The sequence below is a fragment of the Strix aluco genome, chromosome 1 (assembly GCF_031877795.1).
Source record: "Strix aluco isolate bStrAlu1 chromosome 1, bStrAlu1.hap1, whole genome shotgun sequence".
In the NCBI taxonomy this organism is placed as follows: domain Eukaryota; kingdom Metazoa; phylum Chordata; class Aves; order Strigiformes; family Strigidae; genus Strix; species Strix aluco.
The window spans coordinates 110,906,057-110,928,960 of record NC_133931.1 but is presented as its reverse complement, the minus strand read 5'-3'; the positions used below and the strand labels follow the sequence as shown (position 1 = coordinate 110,928,960).

Sequence of the window (22,904 nt, the reverse complement as noted above, 5' to 3'; positions counted from 1 at the left end):
TGCACATGACAATTCCCTTCAAGAAGGCTTGTGGCTCCTTTGCATAGTATTTTTTATACGAGGGAGCTTATCAGGTGGTTCCTGACCTTTTCTGCATGAGTTGATCTGCTGGGAAATGTTGCTTCGGTCTCCGAGGCTTCTGACAGCTGACGGATAAGAGCTCCGTGGCAGCAGTCTGGGCAGACTTTGAACTTCTCCCCGTGTCCACAGATACTTGCAGACGAGTTAACTGTACGCTGGAATTAAGACTGGAAGTGCCTGGTGTGTGGGGTTTGGCCACCAAGTGCCTCGGAGCTGAACTGCCAGCGAGCTGGACTATTTTTGCAGCCACTATTTTTGCAGTTCTGGAGCTTTATTTTCCTCCACCTGGACGTTTGGTGTAAGCGACACCTTGCCTTGCCCCTTGTGCTGCTTTTTTTCTTCAATCCTGGGCATGACTGACAGCTGCTGCCGCGTGAGTGCATGTTGCAGCTCATGAAGCGTTTTGGTAGCTTTAGAGGGAGCAAGAAGAGAAAGGAGCAGTGCAAAACCTCGGAGAGACGCCAGTCTGATCCTCGTGGCCTGTTCGGTAGGGACCCTCTGCATTACCCGTCTGAAAAGGAGGGACATGGGTCTTTGGGAGAGGGCAGCGACTGGGGGATAGTGAGTAACTGAGCCACAATTTTGTGCTTCCCAATTTCATTGACTGAATTGTGCATTTCTTGCATGGATGTTATTTCTGTGTTGGTTTGCACCAGAGATGAACATCTGAGCTGACACCTGTAACACACATCAGATATAAGCTTTAAGAAAAGAGTGATAGCATAGAAAGCTTTACAGTAAACTCTATGAAATACATTCAAAAGGGGCTGTTGACTAATGTCACTTTAATTGAAGAGTAGTAACTAAATGCTAAGTTAGGGCTAACACTGTATATTGAAAGATTAAGTAGAGAAAAATTGCATATCAATGCATTTAAAAACATGTCTTTCTGATACTGCAGTTATCGATATAATTGTGTTTGAGTTGCAGTTAGGGACCATTCTCCGTTAATCAAAACATTTTCCTGGTCACTGAGTATTAACTCCAGTGCAGGTGCTGAGCTGTGTGTGTCAGAGAATATCTGTGTATCACATAGGGATCAGCTGGCCAGGAGACAAGGATCTGGCTGTTCAACAGATCAACAAGATCTGGCTGTTTTTCTTAAGCGTAGTGGAGAAATATAATGTTTAATGCATTTCCTATGTGGACTAACAGTAGCTGTTTTACAACTCTGTGGTTCCCCAAGACCATGAGTGCTGCTGAGAGATTCTGTCCTGTGACTAAGAGGTTTAAAACTGATGTTACCCTGAATCAGCCAGATAAGGCACAGTTTAGAGAGGCTGACTTGTACAGAGGGTAGGCAAGGCTCTTTTTTACCCTCTGTTGGTCAGGAGTCACTGCGTTAAATTCAGAAGAATGACGAAGGTATGAGCAGTGTTGGACCCTATGGATGGTGTGGAGAGGTACATACAGATTTAGTGATGGGGAGTTGCAACTGATGGATGGGTGGCTGCCCAGAAAGCTTGATTTTCTATTATTTAATGTTCTGCAATTTATTTAGTGGTCGGTTGTGTTGTTAAGGTGTCCTTCTTGCAAATGCTTCTCTTTTTGTTCCTGTTTTGTACAGTTAAGTGTTTTTAAATCTGACATACTGTGCCTTGTTCTGCATCCCCCTAAACCCGAGGGTTTGTGCTGGAGTGGTAGTAAGGTCAAGGTGATGTGAATGAGATATGACCCAGGTTGGAGCTTCACAGAGTCAGCAAGATGCATGAAGACAGGTAACAGAGTTTATGCAAGAAGAGGGGTAAATCTAGATTACAGATTGCCCAGGTGTAAAATTTATTCCCAAATTTCTAAGTAAACCCCCTAAATTCTCACCTAGGCAGAAACACCTGTGTGATTTGTTGATTGAGTGATTTATGTCACTTTGAGCCACTAATTCACCCTCTTCTTGTGGTTTCATCAATGAAATGGGAATAGCCAACATCTGCAAAAGGATTTACTGCTGGAAGCACCATAGTGTTGCAAGTCTGCTTCCTCGGAGTCTAACTCTAAACCCCGTCTTTATCTTCCTCCACGGAGAAAATAATTTGTCCTTCACTAAGAGTACTGGCTATATGAACTGTACTCTTTATGACAGAGTTATAAAAGAAAGTTGAAAGTGTAATGCCAAAAATGCCAAAAAATGTGTCCCTCCTTATCCTCATTTCCATTAATCCAGCTCTGTAGCCCACTCCAGTGGTACACAGTGGGCATCAGGCAGAGTTTTCTGCACAGTATTTTCTCTACAGACTTTGCAGATGCCATTATTGTAAGAATGTGACCAGGTCAGCTCCCTGCATCACATTTCCGTCATGAACAGAGAGCTACCAAGTCACGAGAATGGGAAAAAGTAAACGGGATGTGTCTCGGTTACTGCCTTCCTTGGATGCTCTGCCATGGGGATTGCCTCTGCCATCCCAGCCGAGACTGGATTCCTGTCAGGAAACAGGTTAATACACTTGCAAATGTCTTCCCACCACCACCCCCAAATGACCATAATTATTTGCAGGGAAATCTCTAAATAAAAGCTTTGCATTACTTTCTAGATTTGATCTGTATCCTGTAGTTATTAGGCCTTAATAAGCACTTTCTGAGCAGCTCTCAAAGGGACCACTGGCACTCAGCAGGTTTTATGATCAGTATTAGTGGCATACCTGAGCATTGGTAGCAATCAGACTTGGTGGCTCATCAGGTTCGATCATACACTGGTGCATCCCCTTTAGTTGCCATCTACCATCAGGGATGAGAAATGAATGACAGCAATCCAACATGGGCTTTCCCACCCTGCTGTCCCAGGGTGGGTGTGCTGCCACTGAAGCCTTCCTGTTGCTGAATGAGCTTGGACTGTATTCAGAAAGGGGATCTAAAGGGAAAGAAGAGGAAAAAATCCCCTGATGTCCCACAGAGGGGTGCTCTGTCACCTGGACTAGCTGAATCTGGAATTTGTGATTTTTCTTGGTCAGTGTTTTAAGGAAGAGTTCTCCAGTCATTGTAAATAGGATTGGGCCAGCGCAGCTTCTCATCTTCCCAGGGGTAGATACCATCAGGCCACTACAACTAAAGTTATCAAGTAGTCCATTCTTCTGTGTATCAGTTGAACTAAACCCCATCCTTCCTCTGCACTAATGGAGAGGTTCATATCCTCATAGAAAGTGGTGGGTGGCATTGCCAAGGATGGGCATCTCTGTAATACCCTGGTTTTGGAGCCTTACAGTCTTTTTATGCCAAGTGAACAGCAAGAGGGGATCTGAGTATAGCCAAACAGAAGCAGAGAGCACACAGAGTGGGGAAGGAGGAAAGCATGAATGAGCACCAGGAGAAAATGAGGGCAGGGAGAGCTGTGGGGCAAAGGCAGAGAGCCCCCAACTTTGCTGCCAGAGAGGAGCAGCCAGCAGAGAGACTCAAAGCTTGAGCTATCCGCCAAACAGCAGGGAAGCTGATTTACACAATATGATTTTGGTAGGGCTGAGGACTGGGATTACCCAAAATCTGTCCAACTTCTGGATCACCACCACAGAGTTTCTTCCTTCCTTGCCTGTGCCGGCTTGGTGGCAGCTTCTCCGCCTGCTGGGTCTTGCTGCGGCCCGGTGTGTTGTAAATAGATAGGCTCTGTGGCATTTCTGAAGGAGACAACTTTTTGACCCCAGCAAGGCTAATTGCTCTGCCCTTTAAAGGACACCATCTATTCCATGAAGGATTGAATGACACATGCAAAAGGTATAATGTTAAAAGTGTTTCTTCCCTACCCGAGCCATGAGTGCCCCGCGAAGGAACCATTCTGCAGCACATGTGGCTGCTGTGACACCAGGCTCTGCCTTGTGCCCAGGCATTTAGCCTCAAACTGCTCATTTTGGAGGCTTTTAGCTGCATGGAAATGCCCAGGAGCTTCTCCTTACCCATGCTACTCCTCTTAGGATTTGTTGCTGTGGATTTTAATCAGCAGGGGCCAAAGCTGAGCCCTGACAAGCTGGGCCCAAGGGACTCCAAGCAAACCTCAGTGCTGCCGCTCGGCCCCTGACCTGTCCAGCCTCAATAACACTTCTGAGCACAATTTCCCTGCCAGTGGTTATAATTAGGTGCAAATTAGGACTAAATTAGGAGTGAGCCTGATGAATGACTCAGGCCCCAATACGTACAAGTGCAAACACGCTTCAGCCCCACCATGTACATGAATCAGGCGGTCCCGGTGCGAAAGGCAGGGGCTTGTCCCTGAGTCACTCCATAACTTGCTGTAGGCACGCTGGTGGCACTCAGTGCACATGTTTTATCCTGTGTCCCTGCTATCTGCCATGGGATGGAGGACTGCTGAGGCTCTAGAGCAGATCTGGGAGGTGCCGTATTTTAGAGTATCTTTAAATATTCAACCCAAGAGGAAATGTCTTCCTCTCTCAGTCAACAACTCAAGGGGCTTCTTCCATTTCTTCCCATGGTCCTTCCCAGACCCCTGGAGTTGGAGGTGAATGTGGATCATGTGTCAAGCAGAGAAATTGTGTTTTTCCTTCCCGACAGCAGAAATGTGGTGACTGCATCAGTCATCACCACCTGGAATTAAAGTGCCATAGGATGTGACCAGCTGAGACAGCAGTGCATGGGCAAGGACTTAGACCAAGCCAAAGAGCAGGTGGTTCACAACCTCTCCAAGTGCAAATGGAAGCCCGGGGGATACTTCAGCCTGGCTCACATCACCATTTATCAGCTCTGGCCAGGTTGCGGATAGTTGCACTGAGAACAGAGACAGAAAATGTGTGGGAGGAGGATGGAGAAGTGATTGCGAAAGGAGACAGGACTTGATCTCCTGCTCCTCCAGCCTGGGGAGCTGCAGCTTCACCCCAAAGTGCGTGATGCTGCTCGTGGGAGGACCAGAGCTGAGATATGTATTTTTCTCTTTCTGGTGAGGTGTTTCTGTTATGAGGCAGTGGTGGGAGAAACCATGGCGAAAAAATTTCTAGAGAAATAAATGACAGTGAGGGTGTCACTGCAAATTCCAGTGGCTGACATAAACAAACTGAAAGAGCAAAATCCTGTTGCTCCTGAAAAGCAGCTTAAACCCACTATCATCAGAGACTGGGCATGAGAAACTGAGACCACTTTGATTTGTTAATGATTTTCTCTACTGGTTTTCATGCTCTGTTGAACTGACAGTGATTTTAGAAAATGTGCAGCCCTGGCTGATCAGTACCGATTAATCTTGCACTACACAGAGCTCTGAGACCTAGAAGCTGTGAAATTTCTATGGTTAGTTGTCAGGAAGGAGAAAAGTGCTGAGGAGCCCAACTAAATGTTTGAGACTTTTTATTTTGCCCTTTTCTGCTTCCTTATAGTCACTGTGCTGGTGCTTTCTGGCACATCCCAGCTTTGTACACAGCTTTGAAGTATTCTGAATGGGGGGAAAGGACTGTGCCCATGAAGTAATAGAATCAGCAAGTCTTTTCAAGGAGGTACCGGTAGATTCAGATAGTAATAAACCCCAGAAAACCTCCACTGACTTGGTGGAAATTGAAATGGAGGTATATTGAGCAGAGTGCTTTGCCCTGGGCTCTTCCCTTGCTCCCTCCCTGGTGCAGAGTCCAGCAGCATCCTTCCTCTGCAGCCCTTTGTGGGCTTGAAGAAGATGTAGACTCTTTGCTCTTGCACCGAGTTGTCCAAGAATGCAAATTCTCCAAGTAATTTATTTTCAAAGAAAGTTATGTTTGTGTGAAGGGCAGGTTATACATGTGAAAATACAGTATGTTCTCGAGGCACAAATTTACAGATTGGTGCTGAAAATTAATCTGCGCAACCGACTCTTCTTCCCAGTCCTGCTCCAGGCAACTCTGTGCATCTCATCACAAAGTTTGATCAAAAATACTAATATAACTATAAATGACTGCATTACTCAGCATTGACATGGTGTTGTCAACAACATGGTGGGTGAGACCAGCAGGGCCAGCCTCCCTTTTGGCAGGCTATTTTACAAACTGTACAGGTTTTTGGCAGGGAAAGCTCCCATCTGGGAGGACTCCATGTGGTTACAGTCCTTGTTGGTGCTTGTGGGTGCAGGTATTTGCCCCCCAGGCGCAGCAGCATCATAGACACTTCAGTTTTTTACTGTCTTAAGGATACTTTCATTCTGCTGTTTTTCAAATAGTGTCATCTGGAACAGCAGGATGAATGTTATTCCTGAAAGACAGAGGAGAGAAACTAGAAGCAAATCTTGGGATTGAATCTAGGTAAAGCTGTGAAATGCAGGTATGAGGAGGGGTTCATTGAGGTGGAAAAGGAGAAACTGAGACAGAAGGAAGCCAGGCACTGGCTGTGAGTGCAAGTGGATGCAGACACTGCCTATTTCTGAAAGTAGACGCTATGTATATATTTATCCAGCTTTCCTTCTTCCATCCTTCACTTCTGATACCCTCAGGTACCAGCTCACTTCTGATATGTATGTAAGGCTGGAAAATGATTTTGGTTACCTTGTGATATAATTAACTATCATCTGATTCATTTTTGAGGTGAAAAGAAAATAGTGTAGATACGATTTTCATACATGACATCTCAGCTTAAAGAATGCAGCCTGCAGTGTTTTCATGCTGAATGCTGGAGGGTCACAGCCTACACGCTAAAAACCACTGGAATTACTGATTTCCATGCATGATCAAAATTGCACTCTCATCCTTATTTCACCAGGTTTTTTAACTCCTTCTTTCACTTGTACTCTTCAAGGGCTCTGACTTTCAGAATATCTGTATGAGAAGCTGTTATCCTAGTCTGACTTTCTACTTGAATTGAATGTGCTAAGCTAGACCACAATTTATTTATACTCCCATGCATCTATATTACAAATGCTGTTGCCAGGTTTTAAAAGCAAATTTCAAGCCCAGATCTGTTTTCACAGCCTAAAATTCCACTTGACAGTAGCATTTAGGTAGGTGGGTACTTTTGTTTAATTAGAAATCGATGTTTTGGACTATTGACTCCTTGCTCAAAGTTTCAGTGAATTGCCCAAGAGTGCAATTTCAAAGCTGTTGTTAAGGCAGTTTGTCAGGTTTATTGGATCAGCAAATCCCAGGAATTACCAGGATTCAGCTGTTCTCTACTTTCACCTTTATTCTTGTCCAACCTAAAAGCAGTTCAAGGACTCAAAAGGGCTCGAAGCGGTGGGATTTAACACCTCAAAATTGTTTTACCCATTTTATTGTCGTTACAGAGTCGTACTGAAATGTGAAGGCTTAGGTCTCAAGAGATGAAGGGCTGCTCTGTGAGATATCATTGTGTGGCTGGCAGGCTTGGCTTAGAGGCTTGAATTCTCTCTGCCGGAAAGGTCATGCAGCCTTACTTGTTTTAAGGATGGAGCCCAGCACTCCATCGCATGCTTGCACTGAAGAGTTCCCATCCTGTCCTTTTTCTGCTCCTCCTTTGATAAAGTTGGGGCGATTTAGCTGGAGGAGGGATGATAGGATTAGCTGACATTAATTAAGAGCATCCTGTTGTTTCCTCAGAGTTTTTTCCAGGCATCAGAAAACAGCTGCTTCCCAGTGATGTGTTCTCTGTGGGATAACAAGGACCCTTTTGACACACGCGGAGCTACAGTTACTGGATTGTTTAACATATCCTGCCCATCTGGCCCCGTAGTTTTATTTCAGTCAGTGCAAGCATTACGATAGCATACACAGGATTCTTGCAACAATCCTGTCTTTTCTGGCGGGTGATGCTCCTGGAGAGGAACAGATGATTTGTGACATCTCTGCTGCTTGTATGTAGTATAATTAGAGATGATAAGAATAGGGCAAGAAATCAATTTAAGAAATATAGATGAGGGGAAATGAGATGGAAAGTAAACCAGAGACATGAGGGAGATGGAAGGTTTGCAACGGAGAGGTTCTTGCTGCAATAGTGACAACAAAAGTTGGGTGGGTGTTCAGAGGTGAGGATTGTACCAGCCTCCTTGATAGGAGGACTCAGTTGAAAGGATGAGAAGCTGGAATAATGTTGGCATTTCCCAAGGGACATACCTGAATTTAGGGATGGTCAACATCCAGGGATCACTGTGGGGACTGATAATGTTCATTAGTGACCTGGATGGTGAGGTGAGTCTATGCAGCAGTACACGCTGGGCACTGATGATGACTGACTCCCACTGAGGAGGACTTGGGAGTTGTGGTGGATATAATCTGAAAAATGATCTAAAAATGTGCTGTCATTATCAATAGGGAGAACCACATACTGGGCTACATTAGGAGGAATGGAGCAGTCCAGTCAAGGGAGGTTATTACCCCCTCCACCCGGTGCTGCTGGGACTGCACCTGTGGATGTCCAATTTCTGGTCCCGCCATGAGAAAAATGCTGAAGAACTGGAGAGGGTTTACCTGGAGGACTACCAAAATGCTTTGGGACCTAGAGCAGATGTTTTGGGATCTGTGAGGACAGGCTGAGGAAACTGGGCTTTTTCTGTCCAGCAGAGAGAAGGCTAAAGGGCAATTTAATAGCAGCCTGCAACTACCTGAGAGGCAGTTTCAAAATCTTCTTAGTAGTGGCAGATGGCAAAAGAAGGAGTAAAAGGTAAGAGTTTGTGGCTGAGGATAGTCAGACTGGATGTTAGCAAAAACTCCCTCAAGAGGGTGGTGTGGCTCTGGCACACAGCCTACAGAGGTTGTGGTCTCTCCATCCTTAGAGATTTTCAAGACTCAGCTAACCAAAGCCATGGCTGACCTGGTCCTGGTTGATACTAGACCTGCTCTGAGTGGGACATTGGAGAAGAGGCCTCGAGACATCCTTTCTAACCAACATTTCTGTGATGCTCCATCGTTTAGTTGCAAGGAAAGCTGAAATTCCAAATATCCTGACTGCATCTTTTCCCACCCAATTCTCAATGCTAGCATAAAATTGTTCGTGCTTTGATGAATATTCAAGAACAGAGTGACTTCTTGGGTAGAGGCAGCTAGGGGTGCTTGTACAGCTGATTTCTATCAGCAGACCAGCAGAAGGAGACCACTGTGAAGCCCAAGACCAACACCAACTCGTTTATTGAGCCAACAAAGGCAGCAAGATGTGTGTTTCCTACAAAAAGCACCCAGGCTGCCTTCTGGATATTTCATATACATTAAGCATAACCTTGAGAGTCCTGGGCAGTTTTTAATGCTCCCCTCGAGCTGAGCAGTGCCTGGGTACCCCCGACTGCTGCCCCACATTGGGTAGTGTTCATTTACCAGCTGGAGGAATTGCAGTGGGACTTGGTTTGTATCAGCTATCTGTCACTATAGCAACTCCTCACTTAACCAGTCCCTGCACTAAAAATAGCTCACCTTGATCTCAAGGAAAGAAAACCAAAGGAAATCAAAAGGGGCAGTGATAGTGAGAGCTGTAGAGTCAGCTATTGACTGAAGGCTGGAGCATTTGAAACCTCTTATAAATAATCTATCATGTAAAACAAATATTTGAGGGGAATCTATTTATCCAGAAACCCCACCATTTCAGTGGGTTTGAAGCTTTAGCAAAGGGCATGCATTACTTTTTATCAGAGGGATGTGTTTGCTGTTATCATCCAGCACACAGGGGATGCTGAAAACCGTGTGGGATGTTGCTTAGCTTGGTTAAGACGTATAAGGGATCTTATCTTCCAAGTAAGCAGATCTGCAGCTCTGTCATTAGACCTGATAGCCTCCTTTGCTCTTGTATATGCTATCAAAATCCCTACTCATCTATGAAATTGTTACTGGTATCTGCAGAAATCTGTGAGGGACCCAAACCTGAAAAAAGCTGAATGCTCTTAGTGAAGTCGTTGTTATCTCACACTGAAGTTAATGGGAGCTGAGTGTTTTGGCACCTGATAGGGACAGGGTCCTCTGTAAGGGAAGTACAAATGACACTTGATCTTATTTTTCCTTCAAACCCAGACAGTGCTTAGATCTGAAGGGAACAGAATAAATCCTGTGAAGATAGGGCAGTAGGTGCAAAGGTAAAATAGCAACAAGATGAAAAGCTTGTTAAAGAGCTACAGAATTAACTGAAAATACCTTTGATGGGAAAAGAACTGAATTTGCATGAAGACAGCTCCTATATCACAGGCAGCACGTATGATGCTCAGGAAGGGGTTAATTTAGCTTCCAGAGATGACTGAAATTAGCATCATGTATTCAGCATTATCAGTCAGCAAGTGTTTGCTCTTGATAAAGGGCCAGATTGTTTTAATGACCTTTTTGGGCTGACAATGTGCAGACATAGCTGATATTGAAATGTGTAGGTACTTAACTGCCCCTGCCCTGTATATTCTGATTCTTATTTTTATTTAGTATTATGAATTGAGTTCATCTTCCTAGAACTAAGATAAGCAGCTTTTGATAGTGACTTGCACCATCTCAGGAGAATACCTGTGCAGAGAGTGAGGGTGAGAGATAGCGCCAACCCCCAGCTTCCATCATTCTTTTCAAGATTAAAGTATATTATTACAAGACAGAATTAGAATTAGTTCTTATTACATTTTTTTGACCTCTCTTAAGATCCACTGCTTTTACACCATCTGGGGACCTGACCCAAATTCTTCACCTCTTCACTGGGTGCTCTTTTTAATCAGCTTTGGAGCTATGAAGGAACTGCCCTGCAAAGTAATTAGAAATCCTAAGCGCATTCCCAAACAGGAGCCATGGAGGCATGAAAATAGAAACATAGGTTTTTTTAAACAGAATAAAATCATTCATTGAAAAGGTCCTGTGATGCGAAGTCCATAAGCCTACCCCAGGCATGACTCTGACCCTCTGTCACTGTATTTTGGGGAGCAAGAGCTTCATCAACAGGCATGTTTAGATTAATGTCTTTAATACACAGCTGTTAATGAGAAGGAGGTGAGAGCAAATGAACGCTGGTCACTATACATGCTCATGCGAAGACTTGTGCATTCATAGTCAGCCAAATCTTCTGGAGATGTTAGTTGCCATTACTGGAGGTGATAGTGCTATATACACCAAAAGGCAAAAATTCCCCCAAATTGCAGGAGTTCTTGCCAGCAAATGCCCTTTTTAGTGCTTTTACTCCCAGCTTCAGCCTGGCAGCAGATTTGGCACAGATACAAAATCTGCTGTAGGAAAGAGCAGAGTTCCTGGTACCGGTGTTCTTCCCATACAGTATTTTCATTACAGTAAACTGGTTTTTTACCTTACTCAGCTGGCAAGATGGTTAGAAGTGCTTCTTCTGCGTCTAAAGAGGCTGATGCTTTCACTAAGCTTCAATAAAAATTCCCTCCTTACCCCAGAGCAGGTGACAACTTTCTATTAATGTCAGATCTGGGTTTATTTTCTTTCTTCCTAAAAGGATACCAGAGTTTTCTATCAGCCAGGTCCTTTTTTAAAACTTTATGGAGATCCTTCCTGGTAGCGGTAATAGGAAAACTGGAGACTGTGTGTAGACTGAAGGGTTGTAAAACAAGGATCTTACTGTAAATCATTAAAAACTTTTCCCAAAATAAACACCACTCTGATACAGAACACAAAACAAAGCAGCAAGTTCCCTACAAGAAATCCCAACAGTGTAAACTAACCTTGAGACATAGGAGGCTAGTACAGCAAAACTGTAATACTCAAGACTGACAAAACTAATCCTAACCAAGGGGACTCTTAGAGAATGATTATGTTATGGGAGTGAGCTGCCAGCTGAAATGAAAGCCTACTACAAAAACCATGAGTGAGCAGCACTCTTTAAAATTTAATTACAGAACTGTCTGGGAGATCAAGAGATGCTGCTTCTCTGTTGGAGGGAGCTGGTGCCTGGTCAGGACCTGGAATGATATGCTTGGTGCTTGCTCTCAGTTGAAAATTAGATCTATGAGGCTACGTACATGAGGGGAACAGTCAGTCTAAACTGGAAAAGAATTGGACTGAAGAAATAATAATAGCGGAGTTTTTTTTCTCTTCGCAGGGATGGGGAATAGCATGAGTCTCAGTGCAGCTGAACAGCTGCCAAGGTAGCTTCACGGCACTGCCTCAACCCTGGGGGACCATGTAGACATGAGTGTGCCGCTACTGCAGTCCCTGCTGTGCAAAATAACTCTACAGAAGCCAACTTTAAATTAGCTAATAGCTAATTTAAAGGAGAATAGTAGCTTCCTAACTGCCCCATAATGAAGTTTGTAAGTTTTGCACCTGTGCTGACTTGGCTTGTCCAAGTGTTGTGTTTAAAGGTGACTTGGATAGATCTTCTCTGCATTGCAGGCAGTGCAATTCCAACTTGTTTTTTCCTCCCCAACTTCTTTCCTGATAGGAGTCAGGAATCCACCAGGTTTGATCCTGTCACTGCTGTTGCAACATCTCATAACCATAAACAGGCCATGTAGGTTTGGACTTGACACTTCACGCTTCCAAAAACAGCAGCCCAAGCGCCCCTGTTCTAGATTCCAAAATAAACACAAAAGAGAGGATTTGACCTCAAAAGGCCTTATATACTCAGCAACAGTTGGTACTTCTGAAAACAAATTTAATGCCTGATGTCTTTTTACAATCTTGATTTAAGGCCTTGTCACAGACCCTTGACTATTTGGACTTGAGCACCACCACATACTGACACACGTAGGTGGCTGAGAGGTTTTGTTAATAACATGGGTAACTCCTTGCAATTGTGTTTTTTGCTCAGCTGTAGAACTTGGAGTATCTCTAAAAGGTGGGCACCATTAGTATCATTTTACAAATGGTAAAGTTTAGGCTATAGAAAATCAGGTGTTTTATCATGATCATAGTGTGGATGACACTAGAATAAAGGCACCTTCTGCTTAGGTGTGAGGTTCATTATTATTTTTACTGCTTTGAAACTCATTTTCAGTTCAAACACAAAAACAAATGTACCAGGTCAGGCCAGTTATCCATCCAGATCAGTCTCTTTTTGTACCAGTTGCCAGTAACATGGGTATAAGAACAGGACGAGAATGTAAGGATGTTTCCCATTGTACTCTCCCAGCCTCCAGCATTTTGTGGCTCACATCCTGAGCTAAAGCTGGTGTTTGGTAGGCCTTGATGAGTTTTTCTTCCAGGATCTTGTCCAATTGCATTTCAAACCCAAACTTCTAGTGGCACCTCTTCTGTTGTTTGAGAACGTGATATATCAGAAGTATTTCCTTGTATTTGTTTTGAGCCTCCCACCTGCTACTTTCATCTGATGCTGTCTTCCCTGTTAGCCATCTGCATCCCACGCCTGATTTTACAGGCCTCTGTCATATCCTTTCCCTGCAGTCATCTTTTCCTAAACTGAAATTACTCCATACCTTCAGTCAACCTTATCAACCTTTTCTGCATCTTTTCTGCTTTTATGGAGTCCTCTTTGAGGTTGGTCAGTAGAGGTGATCATCAATTGCAGTGTATAGCTTCAACTCAGTCTGCACCTCTGTATTACGAAGCTGCCTTTGAGCACAGCCGATAAGTGACCAGACAGGATGAGGCCACCACTGATGCCACCCTGGGACCTGACCAGTAGAGCTTGACCCAAAAGAAGGATAGTTTTATTCTGCAGCCCTTCCATTTATCTATGTAGCCTATCCACTCTTAGCCAGACCCCTCTGACATGCAACCAGAAGACACCTCTTGGCCACCCAAGTGGCTGCTTACCTGAAAAGAAATGTGCTTGGCCTTTGTGGCGTAGTTTTCTCCTATAGTGATTACAAAGAATAGGTACATTTGCAAGGTGGGACATGTATATAAGGGGACAAGCCTTTCTTGGCCTACTGGTAGGATTAGGAAGGCAGCTTTGTAAGAGGTGTAATAAGGATAGTCAAGAATAGTTCTCTGTCTAACAGATGGGAAAATGATAAACCTGAAAAATACTACGATGTGATTTATCTATCTGGAAGATTTAATTTAATAGCTGGATTTTTTTTGCTAAGAAAGGGCAGAGATCAAGCTATGAAGACAAATTCAACTGTGCACACAAGAGCCTATAGTAAAATAATTCTCTGAAAAGTGAAGTTGTGTATTTATTATTTTCTTTGCTTGTGTCTAACTATCTTATCAGTCTTTGTACATGTCAGCAGCACATCCATAATAAGAAGGTGCTGCATAGATTGTGTGAACTGGAATTAGAGATGTGATAATCAGCCAAACCGTTGGAGACAATGTAAAGACTGCATGGCATTTGCATTCCTCTAGCCAAGGAGAAAAACCTTATATGTGCAAATGAGTTGGGGCTTTTTTCCTTACTGATATGTTACAACCATGGGCAAATTGCTTTCAGAGCAGCGCTTCCCTGACAGCATGCCAGTTCACACTGGAGTGCCTCTGTGCCTGGTTAGACCTGTTCCAGTATGGTGGTGACAGCTATGCTATATTCAGTTAGTATGTGAGGTGATGTGGGAGATAGAAGCATATAGATATATATATGCCATGGAAAAAATCTCTGATATATAGGTAGGCCCACAGTTTTATGATGAAGAGACCATAATTGGGATTAGAAAACCTATTTTCCCATCTGTACAATTCTGATAATATTGATCCATCCCATCAAGATGTTGTGAAAGTAACTAATCATTACAAAGGGAGCCTCACTCTGTGATCCTCATATTGCCTCGATGTCCTAAATTGTTATTGATCTCTTAAGTAAGCAATCTGCCTGCCACCTGGTTGTTATTATGGCCAGCCTCAGGGTTTTCTGTCTAAATCCTCCTTGACTCTTATCTTTCCATATTCTGATTAGCATCACAGTTATCAAGGTATAAGGAGAGACTGAAAGCAAAAGGCTGATGTTGCAGAGGGAAGGTGTGAAGTGCTGAGCAGATAAAATCAAGGTTAGAAATGATGAGTAGGACAAGTTCAGCAAAGTCTGATCCTAAATTTAATGGCAGCGCTGTATGACTGCCATGCCTTTCCTGCCTGTAGGAGGAGAAAAGCATGGGTAAGCCATCGGTGTGTTGCAGTTCAGTCCTCATGTTTAGCCCCTGCCCATACCTAGTGTCCCTTCTTCCTGTGGCAGGAAAATGAGTCAGAAATAGGTGAGACTTGAAATGTAGAGTTTGTTCACTTTAAAGGTTTTTTGTGACAAGAGGTGTCCTGACATACACCCTAGGGCAGACATAGTTTATCAAAACTATTCTTTAATGTATATAGTTCTAAGCCATTCCTGGAAAATAATTATCTAAATTTGTAAAATGACATTGCTCTATACATTAAGAGCATTCTCCTCCCAAAAGCTGTTAATCAGCTAAATCGAGCTGGAAGAAATTTTGCATGTTTTAATGGTTCAGATGACTAAAAGATAGAGTAAATGGCAGCTCACCTGCAACGGGGCAGACTTCTGTCCCATGTTGGGTTACACAACCCAACACACAGACCCTCCTGCCATGAAAATCTGCATGTTTAAGTTCTCAGGACTACAACTTGAGGGAGGGAGATGGGAAAATAATCCTATATGCAGGTCTAAAGGCATACAGGACAGGTCTGTATCCCTTTTCCAGTTTCTAAAATTCAGGGTCATTATCCCAGACCAAACCTACTCACTGCTTAGACCATACTAAATGCTGTGTTTAAGTGGCAGGTGTCAGAGCTCATCTGAGCTCAAATGGCATCTTGAAGAACAAGAAATACAAAAGGAGCTTCAACGTCTGCAGTTTAGCAGACAGTTTGAAGAGCACATAGTTAAGACATGAGAACACACTGTTCACTGATGGATTGGAAACAGGAACTCGCATGGAAATCTTGGCTTTATTCCATTATCTAGTGGCAAAAGGAACATTTCAGGACAAGAAGATGCAGGGGAAGCTGATTATGTTCTTTACAATAATATTCTTCATCAAAGACACTGAGGAGATGCCTTCTTGTTAAACAGAAATATGAGATGACAAAGGCAGTGATACATTGAAAAAGTAACAAGTCCCAGCTTTGTATTGCTTAGTCTGGCATTCTGAAGGATGTAAGAATGAAATAGCTGAATTGTATTCACATGCAGTATTTTGCAGGAAAGTGATATGATGATGCAGGCTGTTTCCCTCCGTGCCCTCAGTCACCTAGACCTCTTTTGAACCTTGAAAAAAGACTTGACAAAAGAAATCTGACTGATGCGATTTTAAAACCCCTGATGAGAGGCTGTTCAGGAAAATTAAGTTGTTACAAGAAGAGGAATTATTGTAGCAGTTGAAAATCAGAGTTGTCTTCACTGCACTGGTAGCTTGCGTTTCACCCCAGCTGACTCCTACTCTCACACAGGAGGTTCTAACTTAGCTTAAGAGATGCTTTAAAGCTGAGCTGCTTTGCTCAGCAGGGAGTGGGTTGCTGCTGATACTCAAACTGTAGCAGGGAGGGTGCAGTTAAATCACAGGGGTGCTGCTGCTGCTGAAGTCAGTAGGTTGTTGTGGTTTTTTTTTTTTTTTTTGCTCTCATTCACAGGGAAGAAATCAAATATAATAAATCCTGGCTAACAGTGGCATCGAAGACAGCCTCTACAAGAGAGGGCAAGGAGCACAAATAGTCCATTTTCAATAGGGTAAGATGGTAACAGATGTTATGGGGGACTGTAGTAGGACTGGTGTTAATAGGAGTGTTTGAAAAAGACTAATTGGATCCACATGTAACATTTTTAGTGTTACTTACCCAAAACAAATTTTACCTAAATATTTCAATTGTGAGGTTTTGTTGTAGCAGTTCTAAAGAGCCTTTATGATCCATTTTCTTTATCTGCCATAATGTACCATGGTCTGGGATAGTAGTGGTGTGTTCGGTCTTCATTCCACCTTTTTACAGAAGATGATGAGCCTGAGCCACAAAGAAATGAAGGAATTCAGCCAGGATGGATCCAGTATCAAAACCAGAACTGAAATTTCATTTCATGGAGATCACCCTAAGACCTGCTGTTTCAAATTGCATTTCTCTGCTCAGATGAAGGGGTCCTATCTGCTGGCTGGCTCACCTTGGACAGTGTAGTTTATGTGGAACAAATGTTCCTATTTAAGTTAGCATTGCTGATCTTCCACTTTTTGTTTTGCATGTTTATATTATATGATTCATTTGCCCTACTTGTTGCTTGAGAATACTTTTGAGGGTGGGCCAGACAAACTATATTTCCTACTTGGGTTACAAAGAAAGTAACCCAGGGGCTGATTTGCTCTAGGGTGCCTTCAACTGTAGCTGTGTCAGTTTTCTGTCTGCATATCCAAAGACAGTGTTTTGTGCTCAGTTGTTTTTACCCATGTAACTATCTTCAGGTCTCCCATAAGTATGTGTTTCATGTGGGCAGGTGTATTTGCAGAGGTCTTTGCTCATTTTTCCAGTTGAAGTAGTTTTGTGAAGGGTAGAGGGACAAACACTGACTTCCTGCTGAACAGTGATTTAGTTACTAGTGATAATATTTTGGTAATTATGTCCTTTTTTTAAAATTTACCAAATCTTTCATACTTATGTGCTTTTATAAATGATCTTTTTAGCTTTACCCATTTGTGGAAAGGACAGTATTTCAAACAATGACTAACTATAGCATTAACTGGATGATATCTTAATTGGTTCCTTTACTGTGTTCAGATTATTTTTATCTCCCAACCACACTATATGGGTTCAGCTTTGTAAAACATCACATGCTCTGACCTATTTGATCCTGGTAACCACAGTGGAATTATGTTCATGTGGTTGGTTTTGTCCCAGGTGCTCAGCACCTTGAATGAGCATGGAAACATATATGGAAGAGGAACATACATATCCAGCTGTCCTACAGCTCCAGCAAATTCACTGGGGGTATCCAGAGTTGAATTTAGATAAAGCTTTTCATTTCTGTGCAGATCTTTTCTGAAAACATTGAACATGTTGGAAATTTGGGCAAGCCCATGGTTGTTTGTATCTGTCTCTGTATATTCATAAACCAGTGGTCTGGCATGGCCGTACCTGGTACATGTGTGTGTATGCACACATCCTCATACATGCACTGCAGCTTGTGTACAGAAATAGTTACGCATACGGGAACTTCTCATCGTTGATCAACAGCTGAGAAAATGATGACTGTTTCTGCCCATGCTGCTCTTTAGAAGATAGAGGCAAGTGCAGTAGAGGAATGAGATAAACAGTGGAGCTGAGTTGCATGGTAATAATTCACATGTAAAACATTCTGCATGTGAAGGATCAGCTCTTTGTCTTCGTAAATGCAAACCCATTATAGATTCACATCCAATGGATTCACATTTAGGTTAGGCTCTTTTTCTCAATTGTCTCGAGACCTGCAGCCAGGATATTCAGAGTACAGACTTTTTATCATTTTGAAAAAACTGAAATATCTGGATGTTCTAGATGCTCACCCAAATGCTTTGCCATGTGTTGTGCTCTCGGCTGTATGGGTCTCTCCACAATCTGTAACTGAAAGTCTCATTTTTAGTGCCAACACCTTACCCACAGTCCTTGCCCCAGTATGAGGAGCTCAGTGGGAAAGGCTGGAGAGCCAGATGTCTTCCCAGGCCAAGCAGCCTAATGTCCCACATGCAACCTCTGTAAGGGATCTGAAAGCTATGAGAAGTTCTTGGGGACACTCCATCCCCTACACAGCTTCTGGTGTCTCACACCACCTTCCTCCAGCTGCCCTGTGAGGACGCAGGGAAGAGGACCTGGCAGCCCCCACTTTGATCAGGCAGGATTTCAACCAGCTTTCCTTGTTGCTGTTAAAATGTCATCAATAGTAGCTATGAAAATTGCATTTATTTTTTGCTCACCTGTTTCAGGAAGAGATTTTCAGTGGAAGAGCCATGCAAATAGAGTCTGCAAGAAAGATAAAGCCAAAAAATAATGAGGCCTCCCTTGAAATGAGAGCACATCACTAGCTCTGAGATTAGCTCACATCTCTTTCATCCTCATAAAGGCCACCCCTACTTGAACAGCCACTGGTGCTCTCCTGTGGAAACATGTCTAGGACAGAAAATGTTAGCAGAAAGCCCATCTACCCCTTGTGATTTCATTGTAGTCACCCCTTTGACAGATGGGTGCAGGGATTTTTGTGTATTTCACAATTAAAGGGACAACTTGGGACAGAAAACCCATTTCTGGTTTTGGAATGGTTTCAAATCTTCCAGGTAAATTTTTTTTTTTGGGTGGGAGTGGGGTGTCTCCCACTTTAAAGCTCTTTTTCTTCCCGAGTCCATGCAAGCAAAATGGAAAACCAGCAGGACTGTACTTGGGAAATGGGAAGAAAGTCCAGGATAAGCAAACTGTGAAAGCCTGTTTCTCTATACTGGCTTTTGGTTGTGCCAGAAAGGAGAGGAGCAAGAGCAAGCAGAGAAATTCAGGCAGAATGGGATTTTTGTGGGTACTGTGTCCCTTTAAATGTGAGATTATGTTTTGTTTCTGGGAAAACTAAATGGACACATGGAATAATCCTTAATTTCACAATGATGGCGGATATTGCTGAGCACACAGGGAGGAAACCAGCACATTTTTAATGCACTTTGGTGGCCCACTTGGAGGAAATCTGATGGATTGCGTGAGTGTGTCTATCTCTGACACAGTGTGATTACACACAGCCACCCTGCAGGTGTACAGAGTAGGCTTTAATTTAGTTAAATCAGGTAACCCTGTGGCAGGGAGCTTTCAGCCAGCCACCTGCATAAATACCCCAAGGAGCTGGCAGGCTAGGTGACCGCATGGCTGCAGTTTCACATCTCTTGGTTGTGGTACAGACATGCTTTTTATTACAGTCAGCATGTTGTTTGCCCAGATTTTTTTCTATTAGGAGGTTTAAAAGGATGCTCATGGAAGTATGCTGCTGAATTTCAGGTGACTAGGGTTGCCATATCAGATCGAGGTGTTAATGCGTATTCTGCTTAGAACAAGAAAGAGGGGAAATTAAGGTTTTAGATTTTTTTTTAATCATAAAATGGTTTGGGTTGGAAGGGACCTTAAAGATCACCTAGTTCCAACCCCCCTGCCATGGGCAGGGACACCTTCCACTAGACCAGGTTGCTCAAAGCCCCGTCCAACCTGGCCTTGAACACTGCCAGGGAGGGGGCAGCCACAGCTTCTCTGCACAGGTTCCTTTATCAGAGCTTGCGGCATGATCCTGGATAAATCAGATAAAAATACTCCCATTCAGATGCTGGCCGTCCAATTCCTAAAGCCCCGTGGAGATGCCAGAACAGTCTTCAGTGGTACAGGGTGACCTCAGCAACCTGTGAGTCCAGTGAGTGCTCAGTGCCTTAGCTAAGACACTTGGGCAATTATTTAAATCAATTCTGTGGATTTGAGTGCCGGATCAGGTTTACAGTTCTTGCCTTAACCTCTCGTGTTTACCCAGATGGTAAAACCTGTGGAAGTAAGAGCTTCCTACTGTGAGGATGCATTTGGTAAGAATGCTAAATGCAGAGGGAGAGCCTCATTTTGCAGAAATCTCACTATATTCACCGTTACCACCAATCTTCCCTAATTTAATTTATTTAAACTATCACCATCTGATGCACATTAATATAAGATGATTTGAAGATTCATTGATCTGAGATGAATATGAAGTGCTGGTTGACACATTGTAAGGCTTTTGGAAAAGGAGATGGTATACATCTCCCATGTAACTCTTTGCTGCATCTCCAGTGAGTTTCGAATCATCCTGCAGTGCTGGGAATGAGTCTGGAAATGCAGTGTCCTCTGCTGTAGGTATTTCTTTAGGGGGAGGCAGCTGTGCTGGAGCTCATGGACTTAATTTTACCAATGCAGTCACTGAGGGAGAGGCAGGACACACAGCCTAGAGTCTAAAAGTCAAAGGCATGCTGATGCTTCCAGAAAGGAGGCGTTGGTAGCACAAGTAGCAATGCAATGTGTCACCAAACAAAAAAAAAAAAACAAAAAACAAAACAAGAACAGGTTTCTGAGACTTTTCTGAAAAGGAGGAGGAAATGTCAGACTTCCGTAACTGGTAATAAAGGAGCAGAAACTTTGAAAGGTTTTGTTTTGTTTTCTTTCTATTTCCCTGTATTTCATCCTAATGATTTAATGGGCTGTGGAAGGCACATGGGTGAATTCTCACCATGTAATCCACCTGTAAAAATCTTAACTGGTCTTGTCAGTGCTCATTAGCTGACATACAGCCTCCTTCATTTCAGCCTTTCATCTCCTGATAGCAGAGGTTTTCAGGTGGGGTCTCTGGATTGGTTTCCTGTCATGTCTCCTTTGGCACATGCCAAGTGTGACTCTTCCAAAAGCATTTGAATGGTCTGGGTCCAGAGATAGTGTGGATCAAATTCATACAATGCTTGAGCACTGGTGGGAGGCAGAAATACATGAGCTATGAATCACAAACTCGTAGGCTTTCAAGTTCCTCATGGTTTTATTTTGTATATAAAATATATGTGATTAGGCTTTCCTGTTGTCATATGATTTAAACCCAAATAATATGCCAGATTAGGCATGGTATCTTAGAAGTGTTCAAAAAATGGTGCTTTAACTGGTAACTCACACTAGTCTAAAGCAATGTGGCTGTACACAAGTTACTAGTGATAGATAAAGTATTCCCCATCTAATGATATGACCCATTGTGCTTTTCAGTGAGTTATTGTGTATCCGTGTGTTATTAATGCTGTAAGTAAATGTAGGTTTTCATTGTATTAAAAATCACGGAATTTCTGAGCTCCTCGTGAATAACTCACTGAGGGACTATTCATAGCAATAACTGCTTCTGTCAGCTCTAAGGATTTCTATTTTATTTTGCATAAACCTTGCCATACAGACAGGACAGGGAGCAAAGCATCTGTCCTACTAACGTACAGAATTCAACTTTTTATAGGGGATAATTTTGAAATACAGGCATGGGGGAGGATGAGTCAGAGGTGGCAATTGGCAGAGGGACTTCAGGGCAGAAATGTACGGCTGTTCCTTACTCCAGAATCACATTTGCCTGGGATTGCTGTTACACCTTTTTTCCCACAGAAGATGTAACGGGAGCTCAATTTACTTCCCTGCGTGCAAAGCATGAAACCATACTTTTCCTCTTACATTTCCACTGTTTAAACCCAGCAGAGTTACTTTAACCTCCTTGTTTTTTCAACCCTTGTTAAAAACATGGGGTTTGTCAGTCTGGCAGGCTTAGTTTCAGCATTTTGTATGACTAAATGTTAAATTCTTGGTTCTGTTTGGAGTATTCAAGCCTGGTAGTTATCTGTAGATGTCTGACAAACACTAGCTTGTCTTCAACTGCTCTCACAAGCAGCTTTGCTTGATTTCCATGAGGGTTTTTTTGGCAGCCACTTAGATCTAAGAATACATTATCAGTCTCTGTCCAGATCCCCAGAACTTGTAAACCAGGCTTGCACCCAGGCTATCTGGAGGGAGCAAAGGGGAGAATCTCCTCTGTGGAGCAGCAGTATAGGTGATCCAGGGCTTTGGTGAGCATTTTGGTGGCTGTGGTTGTCTTCACCCCTTTGTGAGAGCATCTGCAGCCCACCAGCATGGACCCAGTACAGCTATAAAGTTGATGGAAGGAAAAAAGATTTGCCAAGGCAAAGCTGCTCCCCATCCCAGGGAGCACGAGCACCCAAAGACCTTGCTGGGTAAGCGAAAGGTTTGAACTCATCCCTCTGGCCCTCAGTCATGTCTTGGCTGGTTTAGCCCATCTCTGCCCCCGTCCTTGCTGCTGCGGAGGGCAGTGATGTCCCTTGCAGAGCCTCTCTGTGGCCTACCCTGCCCAAACTGCGTTTGCCCAGTTTTACGGAGTCCTTTCACCTCCATGTCTGGCAGGTTTGGCTGTGGCAAGAAGGTATGTGCTAAGTTCTCAGAGTAGAGCAAGAAATGTAAAAATAAGAGGCTTAACCTCGGGGTGCTTCACCTGGGCTTGCTCTAAGCCCAGGTGTCTCTTTGCTACTGAATGGCATAATATTTATCCTGCTACAGCAAGGCTGCCAAACCACGTGGCTTGGCAATCGGACGTGCACACAGATTATTCTTTGACAT

General features: G+C 43.3%; 1 protein-coding gene across 4 annotated transcripts in view; it reads left to right on the top strand.

Moving 5' to 3' along the window:
- Nucleotides 1-22,904, top strand: part of PRKAG2 (protein kinase AMP-activated non-catalytic subunit gamma 2) — a 223,368-nt gene that overhangs the window by 105,770 nt on the left and 94,694 nt on the right. The window contains exon 1 of one of the 4 annotated variants that reach the window (XM_074831189.1): nucleotides 71-568. The exons of the other annotated variants lie outside the window; for them this stretch is intronic. Within the exon in view, the coding sequence (XP_074687290.1) occupies nucleotides 463-568 (106 nt within the window). The 5' untranslated portion in view covers nucleotides 71-462. Of the gene's footprint in view, nucleotides 1-70; nucleotides 569-22,904 lie in introns of those variants that run through there. 4 annotated transcript variants of the gene reach the window in all.